This window comes from Aspergillus bombycis (assembly GCF_001792695.1).
Source record: "Aspergillus bombycis strain NRRL26010 chromosome Unknown contig00032, whole genome shotgun sequence".
Taxonomy (NCBI): Eukaryota; Fungi; Ascomycota; class Eurotiomycetes; order Eurotiales; family Aspergillaceae; genus Aspergillus; species Aspergillus bombycis.
Genome location: NW_019170034.1, coordinates 193451 through 216788, shown reverse-complemented (window position 1 = coordinate 216788; position 23338 = coordinate 193451). Strand labels below are relative to the sequence as shown.

General features: G+C 49.4%; 6 protein-coding genes across 6 annotated transcripts; 2 read left to right on the top strand and 4 right to left on the bottom strand.

The window, feature by feature from the left end:
- Nucleotides 1-416: 416 nt before the first annotated feature.
- Nucleotides 417-901, bottom strand: ABOM_004807 (secretory phospholipase A2; the record flags this gene model as incomplete). Its single annotated transcript, XM_022531936.1, has 2 exons — nt 417-439; nt 649-901. The coding sequence occupies 2 exons, from the start codon at nt 899-901 to the stop codon at nt 417-419; spliced, it is 276 nt and encodes a 91-aa protein (XP_022390094.1).
- A 1177-nt stretch (nt 902-2078) lies between these two features.
- On the top strand, nt 2079-2993 carry ABOM_004806 (transcription elongation factor DST1; the record flags this gene model as incomplete). The annotated part of the gene is made up of 1 exon (XM_022531935.1): nt 2079-2993. One exon carries the CDS (start codon nt 2079-2081, stop codon nt 2991-2993), a length of 915 nt encoding a protein of 304 aa, XP_022390095.1.
- Nucleotides 2994-3477: 484 nt separating this feature from the next.
- On the top strand, nt 3478-3936 carry ABOM_004805 (uncharacterized protein; the record flags this gene model as incomplete). The annotated part of the gene is made up of 1 exon (XM_022531934.1): nt 3478-3936. One exon carries the CDS (start codon nt 3478-3480, stop codon nt 3934-3936), a length of 459 nt encoding a protein of 152 aa, XP_022390096.1.
- A 121-nt stretch (nt 3937-4057) lies between these two features.
- On the bottom strand, nt 4058-5285 carry ABOM_004804 (putative pectin methylesterase; the record flags this gene model as incomplete). Its single annotated transcript, XM_022531933.1, has 2 exons — nt 4058-4621; nt 4683-5285. 2 exons carry the CDS (start codon nt 5283-5285, stop codon nt 4058-4060), a joined length of 1167 nt encoding a protein of 388 aa, XP_022390097.1.
- Nucleotides 5286-6908: 1623 nt separating this feature from the next.
- On the bottom strand, nt 6909-9976 carry ABOM_004803 (plasma membrane ATPase 2; the record flags this gene model as incomplete). Its single annotated transcript, XM_022531932.1, has 3 exons — nt 6909-9257; nt 9323-9546; nt 9601-9976. The coding sequence occupies 3 exons, from the start codon at nt 9974-9976 to the stop codon at nt 6909-6911; spliced, it is 2949 nt and encodes a 982-aa protein (XP_022390090.1).
- A 12010-nt stretch (nt 9977-21986) lies between these two features.
- On the bottom strand, nt 21987-23203 carry ABOM_004802 (MBL fold metallo-hydrolase; the record flags this gene model as incomplete). The annotated part of the gene is made up of 4 exons (XM_022531931.1): nt 21987-22279; nt 22349-22714; nt 22773-22920; nt 22976-23203. The coding sequence occupies 4 exons, from the start codon at nt 23201-23203 to the stop codon at nt 21987-21989; spliced, it is 1035 nt and encodes a 344-aa protein (XP_022390091.1).
- Between the last annotated feature and the right edge of the window lie 135 nt (nt 23204-23338).

Genomic DNA, 23338 nt, shown 5'->3' with positions numbered 1-23338 from the left:
AAAAATGAGAATGAAATCTACACGCAAGAGATGTTACGTAGGAAAGAATAAGTTAATCATCTGGAGGGTGATCAAGACATAGATACTGAGACGGCCATGCTGGCTTGTGATAGATACAACCATCGACCAGCGTGTAAAGCACAATTTCCGAGTTTATCTGTTATTGTTTAGAGTAAGATTATTTGGTATTATACAGGCTAGAGCTCGTCGTCCGTTGCCACTAAAGTCCAATGAGTGGTCCCTGTTTCTCCCACTCAAACCAAAGATGGTGATTCTCCCCTTTGCTGGGCGTCTTCTGTACATATCCCTAATGAAGGTCATTCCACTCCATTCTCTTCGTAGATCTTTACCACCATGCGGCCCTGAAGCACGGTAGTATAAACTTGCTAATTTCTTGCAAAAACCAACAGCGCGTCCTAATTCGCACTGATGGTAGAGACTAAATAGTGAACAAACCTGTTAGCCATCTAGACCGTCGATATTCAATGTTAGAGAAAGCAAGAAAAGCATGTTTCAGGTGAGAGGGGAGGGAACGAAAGGGAGACTGCACTCTTCTTTGAATCTAAGATCCATCTGCGCTTTTGCGCCTTTGGTGAAGCGCCCTTGTATTCGGTAGTTCTGGTAACCGAAGTCATGGCGCTCACATACCCGCTGGAATGGTAATCCAAACGGATTGCTTGGGAGCCATTGTGCAGCCGTCATCGTACCAGCCTAACTGAGGAGGGTCGTTCTCCTTTCTGCGAGCGGTGAATTCGGGCAGCTCGATGCCAAAAAGGAGCTCGTCAGTGATAGCCTGGAGGTCCTGACTTTCCGAGAGGCTTGTAGTGCCGTTATTTGATGTGGGGAGAGGGAGAGCGAGGACGGCTGGGAGAAGGGCAATGAGAAAGCTGTTGATCTTCATTGTGTTGTAGAAGGTATAGAGAGATGGGGGTTTGGCTAGTCAAGTACGAATAGAAGATTGAAGCTTGTAGCACCCGAGAATGATATGTAGGTGGATGAGAGCTGGATACGCTATACTGGGAAGAGCTTGAGGAACAGAAACACAGAGGAGAGACTCAGAGAGCAACTACTGCTCTGTCTATTTGTGGTAGGCTGCTACCTAGTCCCTATGTGAGTATGATCTCAGTCTGTTCTTGCCCAAACGGACGTCACAGTGATGGCATGCCATGCTGTATACCTAACATGCTTGACCCCCGCTGACTCAAAATATCACATGCGCCAGGCCACTGGACTTCCAGCTATAGACGTGACTGACTGATTGTAGAGGGCGTTGACTCTAGGTAGCCTGAGTCGTACTCTATAGTTCAGTCCATTGATATAGATCGGAACCGGAGAAACAACTGGGGAAGGCAGGGATTCTGCCACAGACCACCGCCCTCTGCCCTTTAAAGGTCCATAGGCGACCAGTCCGAAATAGGCAATTCAGGCTTGGCGTGGAGTAATGGGAATCGCGCGGAATCGCAGCCTTCATAAATTACTTCCGACTTTCACCTCTTCTTCCTCTACCACTCCATCCTGGATACCATCTCCTCAATCCCCCCCTCTCGTTTGACACCGTGTTTGAGGAGTGTTTCAGCATTCGCTCACCTCAAACCGCAACTTGCGACCACTTGCGCCGGCTCTTGAACGTTACGGTGAACTTTGTGAAGAGTGAGTGTTAAATCCCCCTCTTCCTTGCATCCCATTCACCGTCGCTTGCCGTCGGTTACTGCCAAAGCCATCCGGGCGCCTGATACGGCACATCTATTACACATAAAATGGAGACGATTCATGATCTCGCATTAATGGAGTTTCCTGAAGAGGCACGTGCGCATGGGTTGTCCCGCCATACTCCAGCGCCCGGCGACGTCAGCCTTTCTTTTCTAGGAGATGGGTAGCTCGGGAAGCTTCATATTCTCTTCTGGCAGTCCTATGAGCGGTCTCCTTCGTTGGAATCTAGAGCTCATGAGATTTATCGTCTTCTCCTGGCTGGACTGGTCGCTCTATACCGGAATTTTCTCCGTTTTGCGCTAATCATAGAGTTTCATCTGACAGGTCCTTCGACGTCTCCTGCCTCTCGTTTAGATCATATTGACATCATGCCCTTGGAAGCGAAGGAAATTGAGCTCAAGGCGAAGGCCTTGACGAAGGCCGCCACTCAGAATGAACCAGCAGCCAACATTGTGTCCTTGCTTAAGGAGCTCCAACAAGGCGTGAAAGCGACGGAGGATCTGCTGCGGTCCACCCGTGTGGGAATCATCGTCAACAAGTTCAAACAGCACAAGTCGCCCGAGGTCTCCCGCTTATCCAGTGAAATCGTGTCCAGGTGGCGGACTGAAGTCAACAAGCAGAAGGCGAGTGGATCACCCGCGCCCAGCCAGCGTTCAAGCAATTCGCCGCGCCCGGCCCAGAACGGAACCGCTTCACCTGCTGGTACGACACCTACCGACAAGGCTTCCAAATTGTCGGTTGCCCCGGATAAACGTACATGGAAGGCAGATGGTGTGGATGTCAACCAGACAGGAAATAGGATTCGGGATAGTTGCATTGGACTGATGTATGATGGCCTGTGTCTGAACTCGACGGAAGCTCCACGTAATGTTCTCTCCAAGGCGTCCGCCGTGGAGGCCGCAGCATACAAGTCCTTGGGTCCCGAGACCAAAGAGCAGTACCGCACCAAGATCCGCAGTTTATTCCAAAACCTCAAGAACAAATCGAATCCGACTCTCCGCATCCGTGTGCTCAGTAGCGACGTGACTCCCGAGCAGTTCGTGCGCATGTCCCACGACGAGCTACGCTCGGACGAACAGCGCGAGAAGGACGCAAAGATCCAGAAGGAGAACATGGACAAGGCAATGGTCGCCCAAGCAGAGCGCAGTATCAGTACCAGTCTGCAGTGCGGCAAGTGCGGACAGCGCAAAGTCACATACACCGAGGCGCAGACGCGCAGTGCAGATGAACCGATGACTCTGTTCTGTACTTGCCTGAACTGCGGAAAGTCCTGGAAGCAGTAACTTCTTTCATCCCCACCCCTTACTCTTCTATCTTTCTATCTTTCTCCGACTTAACTGTTCCATTCATCCTTTCCACCCCAATTTATCTTATCTTCTATAGTTGTTTTATCGAGTCTGTCCGATTACGCTACGGCGCGGAGTTTGGTTGCTTAAAAGAGGTCGTCATTCTCGGGGGGCAAGCAGGTTGAGCCCCACGAGCTTTTACCATTACCATTACGTTTTGACTATTTAGTGCCGGTAGATAGATGATTAACGAAGTGCGTTGACTGCTCACACTTAAATAATCCAACAAAGCCCCGAACATAAGATCTGATATGATGTTTCAAGCCCACCGACGTCATAGTGAAAACACTCCCCTCACCACAACCCCAAATCACAATCACCACAAATTACCACCACATCCCAACCAAACCCCCCAATCCCCCAACCCAACACAAACAAAACACAAAAAAAAAAAAAAAAAAAAAAAAAAAGAAATCCGAAGATGTCCACCCGAACCGCCCTCCTCACCCGCACCCGCACACTATGCCAAAACTTCTCCACCAGCGCTCCCCTACCAACACTCCTCTCCAACTTCACCCAAGAACCCCCGCCCACAGCGCTCGAGCACGGCCTCCCGCAACTTGCCCCCTTCCTCGGCCGCCCATTCACCGGCCAGGAAGGACTACGACACTACTTCGGACTCCTGTCTGAGCTGCTTACGATCGAGAAGATGGATTTCGAGCCGGAGGAGAAATGGGTCGTGGATGCGAGGGCGATGGCTGTTTCGTTGCGGGGGGAGGCACGGTTTCGTTGGAATGAGACAGGGCAGGCTTGGGATGAGACGTTTGCGTATCGGATTGGGCTTGCGGAGGAGGAGGGGGAGGTGAAGGTGGTGGATTATGAGGTTTGGGCAGATACGGGGGCGGCGTATTTGGCTAGGGTTGGGGGGTTAGACGGTTAGCTGAAGGCTTTATACATGTGTATTTTTATTATGTCTCTTTTCCTTTGTTTAGTCGAGCGGCGGTGTCTGATATGATTGAAAGAGTGTGGATTGGATTTGGGGTATGATAATAGTAATTGAATCAGTTCTTGGACACACTCCAGTCGATCCAGCCGATGTTTCCGAATTCCCCGTCTGGATATTGGAAGACTCTTGCTGGGGAGCTGTATCTCGCGTACTCTTTGTCGTCCATTACTATCGTGACGTTTCCGTCTTCCCGTCCGGCGGCGTTGAAGCCCGGACCGAAAGCCTTGTACTCGGCCATGACGGTATCCTTGTTTAAGCGTCCCTCGCCGTCGACGATCCAGTCGATGTACCCAGCTGGAATGATACTTGCGTCTTCGGAGGTGCGCGCGAATATGGACCGGTGCTGGCTATTCCATGGACGGCCTAGGGCGCATTTACCCCGGATATCAGGGGCTATAGATGCATTGGCTGCCTTGACGGTAGAATCGACAATGTACACGCCGTAGCTGTTGGTGAAGGTAGTGTTAGTTCCTTTCCAAGCGGTGATACCGCCACCACAGTTGCGCAGAAGAATCTCAGAAGATTGGATCCAGGCGGTGCCGAAACCATACAGAAAGTCTGTCTGGCCGGCGATGATGCTTTTATGGAAGTATGCGTTGCCGAGTTTGCCCACATAAACCTGAGTTCGTTCATTAGTTAGTTTCAGTTCACACTCGACTGCAAGAGAAAGGAGAGTGTACAGTATCCTGGTAAGAATAGAACCCGCAGTGATAGAACCCGCCATTGGCGCGACTGAAACTGATCGCATGCGCCGGTCCATCGGAGTAGTCTCGCCATGTATTCGTGAAATCAATATTGTATGCCCGGAAATCGACGTTGCCGAACGGTGTGTCTTCCGGCACTGGATACCCTGTCGTGCCCGATCCCGTATAGCTCGATTCCAGCGTGGGTGCAACGGTCAGGACGCTCGAGAAGACATTATCCACTGCCTGGCCGGTATTGTCATGGTTCGCTTGGGCCCAGGTAAGAGTGACTTTATTTTTGGTGGCATTGTTAGGATCATCGGTCTGTCCGAGGAGCGTAACAGGCCCGGACCGAGTCACATTTACTTGCTCCTTGTACGTTCCTGGGAGGATGAGGATGGTCTGGGTGGTGTTGTCATTCGGGAGGGAAAGAATGGCTTCTTGCACAGTGGTGAAATGGGCGGAGGGGTCCGTCTTGGAGACAAGAATTGTTCCTTCCGGACAGCTGAGGGCCGTTTGACAGGTGTATCTGGAATTTTTGAGAGGGCTTGCAGATGCCAAAAGGGCACCGAACAAGAGTGATAGCCCAGATGAACGCATGGTGGTCAAGTGGTAGAGTGGGAATCCGCTGGTATGAACAAGCAATCCCTCTCACACGCATCCCCCCAATGCAGTGTGAATCTTTTATACTTCATATCGGAAAATCTGTCTTACGTTCTTCTACCCCGGGAAAATTTGCGGAGAGATACATCGTAGTAAACTCAACACGAATCAACACCGTTGGTCAAGCACACGCAGCCTACTCCCACTGTCACAAGGCTTGTCTATAGTCCAAGAGCTTGTATAACTACCCAAGTCACTAATTGGACAATCTGGGGATTCTGGGGATTTGATCACCCCGCATTTGGGCGTGGATTTCCCCAGACCAAGGGACGGAGAAATTCAATGCAGTATGCGGAGAATTGCTTTCCACCTGTTAGCATCTTTAGACTAAGGGTTAAACGACGGAAGACTTTTCTGTAGTATATCAAGCTAAGTATAACACGAGCGGTATATCAATTATGGGTTGTGATTTGAGATGATTTATCATTCTATTGCTTTGAATATTATGCCCAGTATGGGCGGTCATAAGGTGGTCGCTAAGTGGGGTGCAGTATGTGTATGTACAGTACGTTGAAGAGAGCAAAGGTATAGATAGACTAAGACAACCGCGTATTCGATAGAGCTGGTGAGGTAAGAGCGCTCTCTATGACTGAACAGTAAAGACAGCGCAGTAGAGTATCATGAGTGGGTAGTAACAGTAGTAGCAGTAGTAGTAGTATATCATGAGAGTGTCTTTGAACTCGCCAAAAACACCGAGAGGTCAGGTCACGCCGTACTCCGGCAGGTGATTTCCGCTTTGGGAGAACATCGGACCACTCCAGGCCAAGCGAACTGATGCCTTAGATTACAGGCCAACAATCATCCCACTGCGGGATTTTCTGCTTCGTTCCTTCGGTTTCCTTCTCTCACATGGACCCCAACAGCAGAGCGGGGCGTACCTTGCAGCAATTGTTCATATGATCAATACTAGTCACCGTATAGTCCGTCGCGGTGGACCGAACCCACCACAGCTTGGAGCTGGCCAGCTCAGCTTCAAAGAACGCTAGGCCAAACTACTACCCACTGCCACGGTTACATGATTCAAATCTGGGAGCATCTACCTCGGTCTTGTCGCTCTATCGGGCGTTCTCCGAAGTGTGACTGTTAGTCCCGCGCGGTTGAGAAAATGAGGGCCCACCGTACCTGCCAAGAGGGGCTCTGTGTGCGTTGAGTGGACCGTGTCTAAGATGAGACTGAGCGCAGTCCAGATTTGCCGATCCGAATATTAATCAAGGGGAAGGAAAGACCCCAAGGTGACCTTAGCGAAGGGTGCGGGAAAAAAAAAAAGAAAAGAAAAAGCGAGAGCGAGTCAAAAGAGGAACTGTTGAAAAAAGTGATTTACTAGAGATGAGATGAGAAAATTCTTTGGAAACCCTTGATTTGACTAATTTACCACTATTAGTGACATACATACATGATAAAGAAAGGAAAATTCACTCTATAAACGTAGAGCAAAGTAATAAAGGCATAAAAAGTCTATAATACGGGTAAAATAATAAAGCCGGTGCACCAGCTCATGCATGTATGCTCAAGTGATATCCGGATCGGATAGTATTAAATGAAATGAGCGTAATCAAGCGTTTACTCATCCTCCTCGACCTCAGCACGGGCACCCAGCATGTAGCGGGACTTGCCGTGGGCGTCGACCTCATGCTCGATAGCCAGCTTGGAGAGGTGGCTAAGCATGTTCTCGATCTTGGTGTCAGCCTTGGAGCGGTTCTTGCGGCCAAGGTTGTCAAGACCGGGGATGATGGTGAGGAGGTAGTAGACAACGGCAATGATGATGGTGACACCGATGGAGTAAGCCCAGATGACAACGACAGTGACAATGTCGACGTCACCATTGACGGAGAACTCAGCCTGGCTAGGGGGGCTGGTCTGCTCATAGTCGCCGGACAACCAACCGAACACACAGAACAGGGTGGAGAGGACATCGACAACGAAGATAGCACCGACCAGCTGCCAAGAGGGCCAGGTCTTACCACCACGAGTAACGAAGATCAGCCAGTTCTCAGTAAGGGCAACCTCAAGGAAGAGAATTTCCTGAGGAGAACCGAAGTTCTGGATGATACCACCGTTGGCAAGGAAGAGAGAAGCGCGGATAATCCAGGTGGCAGCAGCAAGCAAGATACCAAGAACGACGGAGATGACCCAGATCTTGGGGAGCTGCCACTCGACGGGACGCTGCTCGAAGTGGGCGTTATCATAGGCAATAGCAATGGTAGCCAAATCAGCGAAGAGGGCAATGAAGACAATAAGATCAGCGCGGATGGTCTCCTCAATGATGATCATAGAGGTAACGAGGTAGATCTCAAGATGGAGACACAGAGCAATACGGTACTGAATGTAAGCCTTCATACGCTGGAAAATCTGACGAGCAAGCTTGATGGCGTCGACGATGGTGGAGAGACCAGGAGCAAGGAAGACAATATCAGCAGCGGCCTGGGCGGCTTCAGTGGAACCTTCGACAGCGATACCACAGTCAGCCTTCTTGAGAGAAGGAGCATCGTTGACACCGTCACCAGTCATGGCAGTCAAGTGGCCACGCTGTTGAAGCATCTCGACGACCTGGTACTTGTGCTCGGGGAAGACCTCAGCGAAACCATCAGCCTTCTCGACAAGGTCGTACTGAGCAGAGCCAGCAAGACCACCGTGGATAAGACGCTCGGAGTCGTAGACCTTGGTGCTCAGGGCAAGCATCTTGCAAGTTTCCTTAGCGATGGCAAGAGCATCACCAGTCAACATCTTAACGGAAAGACCAAGGTGCTGGGCCTCAGCGATGGTGTGGGCAGTATCCTCACGAGGGGGGTCGAACATGGGGTACATGCCAAGAAGCTGCCAGGGCTCACCCTCCTTCTGGACGGCAACACCAAGGGAACGGAAACCACGGCGGGCGAACTCAGCAGACTTCTCACGGAACTTGGCGGCCTCCTCCTCGGAGCACTCGGACATGTTGAGGATAGCCTTGGGAGCACCCTTAGCACAGACGTAACGGACACCGTCGCAAGTACAGATGGTGGTGATACGCTTGGAGACAGGGTCGAAAGGAGTGTACTTCTCAGTAACCCAGTTGCGAGCGAGGATCTCACGGGCCTTGGGGTAACGACGGAGAGTAAGGATGGTAACCTTGTCGATGGGGTCGAGGTTCTTGACGTTGTGGTTGGAGGCAATAGCAGCGACAGCCATCATCCAGTTAACATCAACACCCTCGTTGACGTAGGGCTCACGAATGGAGAGCTGGTTGGCAGTAAGAGTACCAGTCTTGTCAGAGCACAGAATGTCAACACCAGCAAGAGACTCGATGGCAGTGAGCTTCTGGACAATAGCCTTCTGCTCAGCCAGGTAGGCGGCACCGACAGCAAGAGTGGTGGTGGTGACGACGGGGAGACCGACGGGGACACCAATGATGAGGAGAATAAGAGTCCAGTGGAGCAAGGTGTTGTCCTGGTTTTCAGGAGTAGCGATCTTCAGGTGACGGTAGAAACCACCGATCCAGGCAGCGAGAATCCAGAACATGACGAGGACCAGGAGAGAGGTACCAATGTTGTCCATGACAGCCTTGAAGTGACCGGAATCAGAGGCACCTTGGACAAGAGCAGCGGTCTTACCGACGAAAGACTGCTTGGCGGTAGCGATAACAATACCGTAGGCCTTACCACGCTTGCAACCAGTGGTGTAGTAGCAAGTGTCAGCCATGTACTTGTCGACAGCAAGAGATTCACCAGTGATGGCGGACTGGTCAACAGCGACCAAAGAGACGCCAGCACGGGCCTCAATGCCAGTGTCGTCGTCCTCGTCATCCTTCTCCTTGAGAGTGTCATCGTTGGCGGTGGCGAGGTATTCCTTGTAGGTCTCGAAGTTCTCGGGCTTGGTGTAGTCACAGATAAGACGGACATCGGCAGGAACGACGGTACCTTCCTCAACGACGACCTGTAGAGCGAATTGGTTAGTCAATGGATCAGAAAACGTGGAAACATCACAAGCCAAGCACATACGATATCACCAGTAACAAGCTCACGAGCAAGGATCTCCTGCTCTTGTCCGTCACGAATAACAATAGCCTTCATGGCAATATCACCCTTCAGAGAAGCAACCACATCGGCGGCCTGCTTTTCCTGATACCAACCGACGACAGCGTTAAGCATAAGAATACCAATAATGACACCCAGATCGATCCAGTCACGCAGACCAGCAGCAAGCAAAACAGCAAGTTCCATAACTAGTAGGATGTTAGCGGGGCTGCAATCCTAACGCATGGTTGTCGCAAACATACCATAGAGAATAGGACCACGGAAGTAACCAATGAACTGAACGAAGAAGTTGGTCTTCTCAGTAGTCAGTTCGTTCCAGCCAGTGCGCTTGCGACGAGCCTCAATATCAGCGGCACGGAGACCAGCACGCATGTCGGTCTCGAGCCACTCATCGGGGCAGACGAAGCCTTCCTCAACGCCATCGCCTCCCTTCTTCCAGAACTGCCAGCCCTTCTTGGCCTTCTTGGTGCTCATAGCACCAGCAGAGGAGGTCGAGCCACGGCGCTTGTCGCGAGCGGTCGAGATATAACGGTTGAGAGCGGCATACTCATCGAGGGTGGCGCCGTCACGGTCACCATTCTCCACGTCGGGAGCATAGGAGATTCTCCGCTCCGCCATTGTTGCTTCGGCTCACACAGCCTTCGGGACCCAACAATATGAGCAGATGCAAACAAAGTATGGCAGGAATGGCAGAAGTCGGAATTCCTATAGAGAGAAGAAGAAGAAGGGAGGGGAGAGGGGTGGAAGGGATGTACTCTTTAATATGTCTGGATGGGGGGGGTGAGCGAGATTGATTTGCACGGGACCTGAACAAACACGTCTTGGTCTCTAAGCTCCAACGGGCGACCTTCCCTGTGCGTAAGCCCACTTTTTTTTTTTTTTTTTTCTTTTCTTCTTTTCTTTTTTTCTTTTTCGTTTTTTGTTCTTAGTTTCGGGGTGGTGTGGCCGGTGCAGTAGCCACTTTGATCGAAAGTTCACTGTCCCTGAAAGGCCGACCCGACCTCCGACCTTCTTTGGGTTTAATCCTCCCACGCACACACATTTTTGCTTAACGGGACGCCCTCGCGAGCAAATTTTTTTTTTTTCCACCTTCAAATATTTTTTCATTTTTCATTTTCCCCTTCCCTGAATGGCTCATTTCTCCAGAATAAATATGGGTCCCTACCGCATTCAGTTTAGACTTACCCTTTGGAAAACTCTTACCTTTCCATATTAACACGATGGTACGCCGCCTTACGCCTATGGTGCCTTGTCCTCTATGCTCAATGGAGTAATCTCTACTGTACGTTTAGTCTCCATGACCGGCAGCTCTGTGCCGAGTTCGCCCCCCCTCTCCTCCACTCTCTCCATACACTTCACAGTAAGCGTAAACCACGGGCGATGAGAGGATTCTGGGGTGTCATAGTACGTTTCAATACATCGGTAAAATTGGCCACAGGGCAGAATTCCACCCTCTCGAAGGTATGTGACCTGTAAAATACCATACCGCTTGGCTCGGTCTCCTTCGGTCTAGTTATCGGCGAGTCTCTCGCTCTCGTACCTGACTCTGGGGGTGTGATTGTGGGCAGAATTCTCTTACGGTACGCAGTGCCGCGTGCGGGTGGCTCTCGTTAATTTTCCTCATCCTTCCATTCAATCTCGTTTTTACTATGCGCGATTTTCCAACCGCTTGCAACGAGGCGTTTTTTTCCTTACCATTGACCATACTAATTTCCATTGATTCGAATAATCATAATCGTCAATTTGCCGTCAAAGTTCCAGAAAATTTGAGACCAGCAGGAAAGGGCAAAATAAGGATAAGACAATGACAAGAGAAACTATCGGTTTCTGTTATCTTCCTTTCCTGCAGCAAATGACAAGTCAGGGTTTGGCATCAATTTACTTTTTGATTTCATATTTCATTTTTCTTATTTTTTTTGATCTCCTTTTGACCTCCTTGCAGAGGCAGAAGAAAGACTCATCTTCTCGAATCCAATAGTAGCAGTAGGTAGAGAGGACGAGAATCCAAGTAGGGTAAAATAAAAATGTTCCGTTACGGGTGCATACGAGACATACAGGGCAAACAAACAAAACTAACATTGTTTCTGCTTGGCCAACTTTGGTGCAGCAAAATACTCCGTTTGGTTTACTTCAGAGTTTCCCTACTTACGGTTACCATTCAAGGGCCGTCCTACCCGACCTTCCCGTCACCAATAAACCACGAGCTCAGCCAACCGGGAAAGCGCAAGGGGCGACCTCAAGGGAAAATCCCATCCCATGCCATTTCCGGTGCAGGGCAAAACCAGTGTAAATTAAAAAAAAATCCGCAGGAGTAAACAGGCACAATCTCGAGTCGATGACACTGCATGGTTTGATTATGATACGATGCTTCGGACAGGATTTAATCAATGGATTATCGTGAGACTCCATTCGAGAGTACTCCGTAATCACGTCGTAGAATCAAATCGTCTCCATGGTCGGAAGTCCCGACGAGAACTGTTACGGGGAAAGGTAAAAAAAAAAAAAGAAAAAAGTCAGTACGGATTGAAAGAGAGGTACCTCTTTTGCCTCATTTTGCTTCTTTTCCTTCCATCGTTTTTCCACTGTCAAGCCATCATGACTCTCCGATTACACTTTTCAATACCGAATCCTTACCACATCTCATGGCATTCATGTCCAGAACATGAGTAACGACGCTATTCCCAAACCCAGAGTCATTATGTCATCAGGATTAGTATTTCCTATCGATCATTTGTTGTTATCAGTAATGATGATGATGAACAATACTAATTATTATCTTCTGCAGACGCACTTGGTGGCCATATCCCACGCCCCGCTGCGCTGCTCTTTCATACTTTTATTTAATTCCAGTGATGATTTATTTGAATTTTTCGTTTTATTTTCCTGGTTTTCGATTCTGATTAGTATTATTATTATTATTATTATCATAATTTATTTATCTAATGTAACTAAACTAGCTCACCCAAAGAATCCTAACCCGGAGTCGATCGTCTTGCTTCCCACCAGAGACTGAGCGCGTATGACGACTGGGCGTCGAGCGCTCTCCACTCCACCTTCATTAGCCTCGCTCCAATCCGCATCCTCTTGACGTTGATTGAGTTTCGTCCCGTCCTTGTCTCGTGGGGAGCAAAAGGTCTCCATTTACGAGCGTCATTTCCTGTGAGTGGTCCTTTACCGTGAGCGTCTCCGCCAACTAGTCAATCGCCCTCTCCATTTGGCTGCTTCTCTACTAGCATGATTGTGATGGGATCATGGATTATTATTCGGGCCTTGCCATTGAGTAGCTTCTCGGTTCCCACTACTACTACCTATCATTAGCCCCGTTTGGCGTATAAGACTAGGAGCTATAATCAGCTTGAACTATCTGAGAATAGATTAGAGTATAGCTTCAGACCTCCCGTAGCATTCGCCTCACACATGGGTTGCAAGTTGCAACCGATGACTTCATCGGCGTTGATCCTTTGAAGTCATAGTACACAGTATCTTACCTTTCTGCATTGCTAGGAGGTATCGAATTGCTCTCCTGCACCTTGAACCGGGGGAAAGATAACCACGTTGCGTTGCGAGATTTTTCCATGGGCTTGACAGGTTGGGTTGTATGCATGCATGCGTGATAATGGCCAATTACCCTCCCGCCCAAAAAAAAAAAAAAAAGGGTGTTGCGCTTTCTCATGCATGATCATGCCCGCCGATCGCCCGTGGCTGGTCCTTTTTCCGATATGATCCTGTACTGAGGTCCGCATCATGACAGGTGAATGAGCGATATTATGATGGAAGGCAAAAAGCCTCGCGCTAACTAGACCGTCATCATGCCGCAAAAACGGAAACTCCAGATTAGGATAGAATTCAGGTTGGAAGTCGATGTGTCTAATTAATGTGTTTCATTTGACAACACAAGGGTGCATTCTACGCGCTCTAATGCCCATGCTCTGCTATGCATGCATGGGCTTTGACACGATCATCGTCACCACCACCTGCCAACCACCGTTCTCTATTCTCTATTCTCTCTGCCAACCACCCACGTCGTGGTTGCCGTGCTCGCCCATCTCCAGATCGGCTGACATCTCGCATCTGATAGAACCAACCTCTTTTCCTTCATTATAGTTTCCTGAGCCCGGTTTATTCCCGCATTGTCGCTCGCTGGCGCCCATGATGCTACAGGGAACTTGCCGGTTCGGGATCTCCTCCACACTTTCTTAGCTCCTCCCACAGAAGGCTTGTCTGTATACGAGAGCGAGTAAAAGTACGATGGTATAGAATATACGCCTGCCAAGGCTGTTCCTCCACACTCAGGTTTAGTTTATTTAGCTTCGTTATGGATATATTTTGCGCCTTAGTATGGGGGTCAGGCCCTCCGTTCTACGTACAAACCCGCCCTTGCGGGATTCGGTGAGAAAATCTGGAGTAGATAGACACAAACCCCCATCGAGTGCTGCAGCAGAAGAATAACGAGGTCCATGTCGGGATATTTCGAAGCTCCGGAGGGTCAATCGGGGCCAGTCTGGACCCCATACCGCCACCTTCCTGGACCACCCCCCCCCCCCCCCCTCTATGGAGTCTAGTGAGACTACGGAGTACAATGGGTATGGTATCCTCAGCGACAGCAGATTTCGGGGAGAAGGATGACCTGCATCATCCCTACCCCATACCGTATCTACGGGGTTCACGATCCCAGTGGTCTCGGTCACATGTACGACTCGGTGGTTTGAGTCCAAGATCCCGTGTGGAACAGGGCATTTTCACCGTTGGGAACGAAAGGAATGCCGTTCTCTTTGTTCGTCCAGATGTACGGTATGCTTGACAGGTCCGATGGTATGTTTACTTTGACCCTTCCTTCCGACGGACGCCCTGTTCGCGGATCGAATGCCGTCTGGTCCAGGGTTCCTATTCCAGTTAACTCTCTCGCGATAGTATAGACTACTCAATGAGGATAAGTACATAGTAACAGGTCGCGGGCGCTTTCCGCGGCTGATGGGACCGGACCGGCTACGAAATGTCGCTAGTAGATACGCTTGCCCGTTTGGTACCGCCCATCTCGACTACTACAGTGGTTCCTGCTTATTGGTTTCCGCTTTACTCCTAGTTCTGCAACAGATAACAAGGGAAAAGTCATAAAAATAGCATAAAGATGATTTGATTTAATGAGAAGTATGTACATGCTCGGGTTCTTGTCCCGATAAGCAGAGTACCGAATGCGTGCAAACGAGCTGAGGGAAATTCCCCAGCCTCCTCCGTTACCTCGACAAATATTACAAAGGTACTACTTGAGACATTAGTACGTACTCCGGAGTAGTTCTAACAGAATTAGTTCCATACAGCTGGATCAAAGCACCATCCGCCTACAGTCCCGTGCACGCAACAGAACAAGTAACTGTGCAACGATTCATCACTTTACGTAGTTGATCGAACTCCGGGGGATTCTCACCGTTTGCCGGCGCGGTTTATTTTACCTCAGTTTTGAGTAATGGGGTGTAACCGGCGGACGTCAGCCAAGAGTTCCTCTCTCTCGTTTTGTTTTTCCCTCCATTCCTTTGGTCTTGGATGTGTACTATTAATATTACAGACCAATACCATCTTACCCTCATCGGTATCCGACTGGCTTAAAGAGCATGCGACAAAATCAGAAACCATTAGTGCAGCAGCATTGAGCCCTAACCGATTACCTTATGAAAAGCGTAAGAAAAAAAAAAAAGTCTACACGATGACAGTTGGCAGGGCTGAACCCAATTGCTCCAAGATGAGAATTACACTCGTAGGGTAAATTCTATCCTAATAGTTGTTTGGTTATGCCAGTGGGGGTGGGAATAGAAACATACAAGATTTAGTCAAGGATTCGACTGGTGTTGGAGTTAACAACAGACCCCACATAAGACCCGTGGTTGAGCTCCTCTATCGAGACTCAATTCTATGGCTTCGGGAATTCCTGACCCTGACCCAGTACCGTTGATAATAAATCAGGTGGATGTGATTGAGAGACGTGAAAAGTGGGTGGGTAAAGTTTTGATTTTTCTTTGACAGTATCATCGACGTGTGGTTTGTCCCATGGTATAGCTGTAACGGGTGTCAAGTCAACTTCACCCACACAAAGAAATTTTTTTTTCGAACCCTCGAATCGACAAATAAAATTTTCAAGAGGCAAAACCAGACTCATTCTAGAATTCCGAAGAATAAGTCGAGAAGAATCTTCCTGGCGTCGCGGACAGCAAATACCTACAGCTGTCTCTTCGACTACGTAAATGCCTCATGCCATGGACTGGAGATGGCATCGATGAGTGATATCAGTAGTCAACATTTCGATATGCATTAGAACGACACACTATTATCCCGCAATGGATCCCAGCCAACCAACAGTGAGGCTGTCGACATAAACGGGCGAGCGAAGTGGAAATAATCGCCACCGGATTGGGGTCGCCGCAGCTCTGATGGGGGTGTGGCTCCAGACGTGACTCGCCCGACCGCTTTCGATTCCCGTTCTCGACGTTTTCTAGAAAACTGGATCGAATGGAACGGTGCGAATTAGGTGCATTCTTCGTCCAAGAAGCTGGGATTCGCCTTTGGGTCGCATTCTAGGTCGGATGTCGGCAATCTGAGCGTATCTGAGTCTTTTTGTGTGTGATATCTCTTTGGTTGCATTGTTATTCGGTGGATGGTGTGGCCATGTGAGATGGAAGTTTTTTTTTTATTACCTTATTTGTCTTCAGATTGGTCTACTCCAGAATGTTACGTCATAATCGGCAGTCCGAGGAGATGTTTTTTTTGTTTTCCACACACGCACGCACACACGGTCGGGTAAATTGGTCGGGATTCAAGAAGAGCCACTGGCAAATGGACTCGATTAATTGGGATTTCCCTCTTTGGGACCTGAGGAACAGCTTTCCTGGTCGGGCTAGACCGTACGGTCCCGTTACGTAAGTTTCAGCGGATGAGTAAGCCCCTACCGCTTTGGGTAAGTACCTCTCTTTTACCCTGTGAGGGTATCCACGGCGCCTCTCACTATCGACCGACTGACTAGAGCCGCGTACACACAAACAGACACACGGACACACAGGCGCATATTTCCTGAACGAGGAAATTATCAGATTCCTCACCGTGTCCCGGGAGATCTTGCCGGTCTCGCCTTATCGACGTGCATATTGCTAGTTGTACAACGGCGCTAGCGACAATTGTCCGCCCGGATATTACTTTGACATTGTGGTTCCTAGTGTCCATAAGCATCACTGCGATGGACTTCTACCAAACCGTCGACAGAGAGATAGCACCGTCATGCGAGAGAGAATGGCGCTATCTCAAATGGATCACCGAGGTCGTCCGCGGTCCTGAATGAAACATAGCTAACGAGCTGTACCTACAGTAGCACCTCTTTTAGCCCGCTCACTAACCGCTAGTAACAGAAACGGGGAAATTACTTCCCACTCACCGATGCTAAATTGCAAATAATCCCCCAATCCCCACCGGTGATCGCCCGTCGCCAAGCTGTCTCATCGAGGATCGTGGTGAGGGATTTTCTCCCAGTGCGGTCGTATTATCGTCGCTTCCCGAGGTTGCTCCATGGTTTGGGTGTGGTCTTGTTCGCCGTCTGGGACCTTTTATCTTTTCCCGATACAGAATTGATCTCGGTTGTACTCGCCAAGAGCCAAGACATTGTCCATCGGGACAGCCATTGGGGAGGAGAATCAATTATTGTCTAGCTATACATAAATCACGGGGATTTCCGTTCATGTCACTCCTGCAGGACTGCACAATACGACATCGGGTTGCCCCAGATGGGGGGCGTTTGCTCATCGAGATCCCATTTGCAGTTTAGACGGAGGTACATCATCTCTTAGCGAAATCCTTCCCGCCTTTCCTATCCTGTACAAGACGGCCGCGCTCAGACGAAGCTACTAACGTGTCCTGCTACTATGAGAGATTTTCCCCCATTATTAGGCCCTTTCCCTCTACGGTGCCACGGTGGCAGCGGGCAACGCCAGCGTGACGCCAATCGGCTTGTTCAATTTTATTACTCCATGGAAATCATAGATAATCAGTCATGACATGATAAGAGCTCCGTGCAGCTGCCAATTGCCAAATCAGAAGGGGAAACCCAATGGCCAGTCTCGGGGTAAAGCCGAGCCCGACTCGGAGATGATCTGATCATCAGTTGCCCCCAACCCATAGCTTGCTGTCGTCGCCATTGTCCCTGCGTCATCTTATGCGTGATTGTCGTTCATAACCCATTGTTTAGAATTCTGCATCGGCTACTCACGGTCTCGTGGCCGCTCTAGAGGACCTCTTCTACTAGCATTGCAACGGCTATCTCGGCGTCCACCATGACGACTGGAAATTAAATCCTAGAATTGAGAAATCAACGCAATTCTTTTTTTTTTCTTGCCAGGCCCTAGTCTCCATTAGAATTCCAATAATCTCTGGAGGTGCCCATAAACCGGGTGCATCTGACATGACATCGGGATATTTCACCTCGGCAAGGCCCTGGTCTCGGCCCAGCCCCAAAGACTCGCCGCCATCGGCGTCGCGGGAATCGGCACGCGATGCCCGCCTGCCCTTCCCTATCACAGTCATTCTCTTTGGCCTGGTTTTCTCTGGATGTTTTCTAGCGTTTCTATCTGACTGTCTACCCCTGGATATGATCAGGCGATCCGTCGATGTTCCATGGTTGGAACAGTCGGTCAGCGACTAAGAACTTTCGCTCGGCGGTTGACGCCGACGCGACCCAAGATTAAAAAATCAATAAGGCCCAAATGCCCCATGAGACAAGTCTCTCCCGGCCATGTTGTTTCGGATGCTCCTGCGGTGTGCAGTATGTACCGAACCCATGCAGGAACTCTGCTAAAAATTGGTCCGCCAAGGGAATAGAATGCAATAGGGTCGGTGAATAACCTTCCTGGCGGAATTCTGGGCCCGCGATCAGAATCTCCTTGGGGAATATGATATCAGCGCCCGACCGGTTGTCTCAGCCTGGGTCGTCGCAATAACGAAGGTCTATCGCTTGCCCTGCAGAGTGTCTGCTAAGTATATTCAACCTATAGTAGGCTGTGTAGCGCTTGCTGCCAAGGGATCTTCAGCATGGATATTCCCCGCATGATACATCCTGGACGACCGTCTATCTGATCTCATCTGTATGCCCAGCTCTCGTCAATGCAAGAATGTCAACCTCCTTGCGTTGATCGAGGTCTGCCAGGCTGCGTGCCACGGGACTGGTAACAGAATGGCACATCGACCCTGCAGACGTGTTCATTGGAATGTTTTTGGGACCGACCTAAACGAGGTCCGCGACGCCATCGGAAGGCGCACCCGGCATAGAGAGACATCCATGCACGCCTACTCAATCTCATACATACAGCACCCCCATACGTCCAGCCAAGCAAGGCAATGCAAGGCGCATCATCCCCGTCGGAAAAAGGCTGCGCCAAACCCTCCTAGAAGGCAGCAGGGACCTACGGTGCATACTCCATACAGTTCCCCGAAACGAGTTCCCGATCGCCATCCGAGCGCTGATCGCTATCTGCCTACGAGACAGTGCCCAAGCGGGCGATGCAGCCGACGCCCCATGCTGTCAAAGTTTTCTATATTCAGTATACTTCAAGACATGCGTAGGCCCTTTGTACACGCTGTACAAGTACCGACCATGGCCGTAGATGATTGATGGATGGACTGCAACGACAGTGGTTTTAACCCAGCCACCTGTTCAGGCAACATCGATTGTTGAACGTTCACTTGCGGTTGACAGGCAGTGATCGACAATGCGTCAGGGGCTGTGATGAACTTATTCTTCACCGCCAAGAAGGTGGTGAAGTGGTCGTCGCTCGCATTTGCAAGTGTATGGAGGCGGTCCAGACGCCCGCATTGAGGGGTAATTAATCCTCTGATGCGTGGGAGTCCGTGAGTCCATCCCCAGAAAGACAAGTGTACAGTGTCTAGACGCTGTGGGTGGGTGTATTGTGACAACCCAACCACCCTGGAAATGAAGCAATCCATTGACTCCGCCAAGCAAATGATGTGCAGTATCAGCAAGGCTGGTGCTTGGCGGATTTCCCCCCTTGGGACTTTCAGTCTATCAATAGCCAACTGCACCGTGACGGGAATGGGAGGATGCAATGGATCTGGGACGATAAGGGAGGGCACTGAAAGGAAAATCCATGACGGGTGCAAATGACATAACAAGAAAGGCATCATCATCATCATCATCATCAGGCCATTTCGTAGGGGATCGCTACACCTACCTCACGCACCCTCCCTCACTACTAGTAGTAGTAGCTAGTACTAAGTCCCCAACTGTCCACTTTTCTCCCCCATGGAGTATCCGCACTCCATAATTTTTTTCCCCCCCTACCCCTATAATATAACCCGCATAAATGATCCCCATCATCATATCACCATCCATCATGGACGATAATCATAATACTAATAATCATTCTCATAATACTACTAATAATAATAATAATAGTAATAGTGCAAATTACCGCGTAGATGATCCACGATAATCCCCTCCGACCCAACCAACCAACCAACCAACCTCAAGAACAAGTCAATTCGCATTCTTCCTTCCCTCCAACCACCCCCTCACGTGACGGACTCCCCTCCTGAACGTTTTCTCCTGAAAGTCCAATCCCGCCAAGCCCACCCCCCAACCCATGCATTCCTCTACAACTATCGTTCTTGGCATGTCTACCGCCCCGAAATCCAAAGGGATACGCACGCACTGCCCCCTCCCTCCCTCCTTCTCCTTCTCCAGACAAGAAGAACAACAAGCAAATAGGCTCGACAATCAAGTCCAGAGTTTGACGGTAGGGGAGGAGATAGTTTGACTCTCCGCCAAGACCCTCCCAAAAAACAAAAAAAAAAAAAAAAGTATGTCGTGTCATTCGATCGACGAAGGGGTGGCGCAATTCACTTTCCTCCATTTTATTTGATTTTAATTTAGTTTATTTTGGCCCGATAAGATGGGTCTTTTTGTTTGTTGGCGCATTTTTTGAGTTGGATTGTTTCGGGCGATATGGTTTTTGGTACTCCGGGGCTCTGGGTTGAGATCTTCGAGGTCATGTGGGAGCGAGAGAAGGGGAAAGGAGAGAGATAGGATAGATAGGACAGATACGAGGGGAGATCTAGATCGGGGGTTCGAGTTGCGTTTGGTTGGGTTTGTTCTGTCTTGAAGATGGGGATCTAGAATGGGAGTACTTCGATATTCCATACATCGTTAAACTAATGACACTGTAGTAAGTCAGTCAGTCAACTACCATACCATTGAGCATGTACGTATTCCGTACCTAGTACAGAGTAAGGATGGTATCCTCCTCCTCCATACCATACCATACATACATCCATCATATCAAACCTCAGGAGACCCTGAAAAAGGGGGATGACAAATGACATCATCTACAATCTCATTCAGTCATTCATTCATTCATTCATTCATTCAGTCAGTCAGTCATTCAATCAAGATGTCATTCTGCAGTGCCACCACCGTTTCGAACGCCCCTCCCTCCGATCCACTTTACATTCTTGCCCGGCTGGCGGTGGCATTCTGGGCTGGGCGACAAGGTTGGCTGCGGTATGTTTGAAACAGGGCATGTTTGGCTTTGGTTTTAGGGTTTGGCTTGGATTGGTTTGGTTTTCTGGTTGCGTGCGGAAGAGCGTGTTTTGGAATTTGGGGGAGGGCGGTTTGAGAATGGAGGCGTGGGTGTGCTGGTGGTGTCGGGTTTGGTTTCAGGTGGAGCTGGGTTTGGGGGGGGTGTGGATGTGGGTTGGTGTTTAGTTGGTGAGGGGGATATCTTGTCGTGAAGTGGGTGGTGGTAGATAGGATGAATTGCTAACTGTGTGGGAATGGTTTATTATACATATGTATGTGGTGGTGTGAGGGAATATATATTTGTTGTTGAGGGTTGTATATAGATGTTTGTTCGGGTTGAACAACATGTTATATATATGTACATATATACCTCTACCCTATGGAACGTTCATGACTATAGAGAATATATACATGTGCTGTATTGCTGTCAATATATGAGAATTGGAACTAAATATATAAATACTACTATGGACTCTGGAGTTGATCAGGCGTATCTAGCACCAATTCTGCTTCATCGGCAAGGTGCCTGCACAGCTAGACGTTTCCATAGCTATGCTCTAACAAGTTCATAGAATCTTGATTAATAAGAGATTATATTGTCAGTCGCTGACTCAATTCCTATATATCATTTGGTATGGTCGATTGGGATATGCTAAGTTTAGGGATCCTATATAGATCACCAAGGTCGCTTTTCATATCAAGATGCTGGCAAGAACAGGTATCAGAGACGCGTACGGCGGTTCTGTACACAGGTACAAAAGCTTGGACAATGACACTCTTTCACTAACTGCAACATTGACGTGCATGTGTATATGTGGGGGAGTCTGTGTGTACAAACCCATCTTTCCACGGTGAGAAGTTCTGTCCAACCAGTGGTTGTGTATGATATGCCTCACGATCAGACTATATTACACTTCAGTTAACCTGTACCGCAGTAAACCCCCCCCCCCTCCCGGTAGCAAATGAGATATGGATCCCTTCCATGGAGAAGAGTATCGCGAGAATAGCCCAGTGATGAAAGTATAAAACCTATGATATGCTGCAAACACACCAGACTGATCACTAGAAAGTAACCTTCGCACCCACAGTGCAAGGCACCAGACTCCCCGGCATATGCTTCTCAATTGCAAACTTTGCCCTCCAACCAGAGCAATGTCCCGGCAGCAGAACAGCAGGGTCTAGTCTCTGAAGGTCTTTGACGGTGCTTTCCGTATCGGCCGCAGTGCTAGTAGCAAGATGAAAGCCCCCAACAACCGCATAAAGCGGAACAGAGCCATCGAAACTGTCAACCGCATGTCGTGAGCAGTTGACGACACCTGCATGGCTGCAGCCCGTGAACAGGACGAGTCCTTTGTCTGGAAAAGGCTACAGGTTAGAGACAACCTAGAATAAAAGAACGATGGGGATGGTCATTGATATCATACCCTTCAGATTACACACGAGAAAACGCTCGTCGGAAATAAGCTCATCAGAAAACCAATCCTTCTCCTCGGTGTCATAGCGCATGCCTCCTTTGACACCGTTTTCGTACGCCGTCTGGCGAGGGATTTCGCCAGAGATTAGGAAGAAATCGTCGAGGACAGTGTGTGCCTCGTCATGCTTTTGGATGGCTCCTCCAGCTGCTTCGAGCTCCTCGAAGGTAGGATCCGCCTGAAAGGAAACGATGTTCGGACCCAGGGCAAATCCGCGATAGTCGGGACGGTCAGGATGAAGATCGACTGACACTTTCCCTGTCTGACCCTTGGCTTTTTTGGCCTCAGATATCAATTCAATGGCTCGGACAAGGCCACCTGGGCTCTGTTAGCAGAGTTACCTGATGGACAACTCTCAAGAGTTAGTTGTGCATACCCGAATGGTCCCGGTGCCAATGTGATAATTGAACCAGCTCAACAGAAGACAAATCCGGCCGTAACCGCTTGACATTCCTCTCCCATATCTTGCCTTCAGGGCCTGCATCAAACAGAACTGAGTGTTTTACATCGCCTTTTGTAGCTGTCTAGAGACAATCAGTATACATTGTCGTCGGTTCCCCCGGACGGCAAGGAACATACCACAAGGATAGACAGACCATGCGCTGAACAGCAAATATCTTCCATTTGCAGTTCACTTCTGGCTTCACCTCGGTCATGTAATTCATGTGTTGAGTGTAGAGCAAGAGAACCCATCAGACCCGATACCTGGACGGTGTCTGGGGCAGGTGGGGAGAGAGGATCGAGCTCATTGTCGATGACGACAAGGGCTTCGAGAGAATCGACTTCTACGAGGTCTAGATCAGACATACTGGTGACGTATCAACATGGGTAGAAGATGTGAGGGTTTTGTAGTACTATGAGCGGAGAGATGGATAGTCAAAGCGGGGACCGAGGATAATTGTTCTTCCTTAGCCCTAAGATGACTTACACTCATCACAAGCG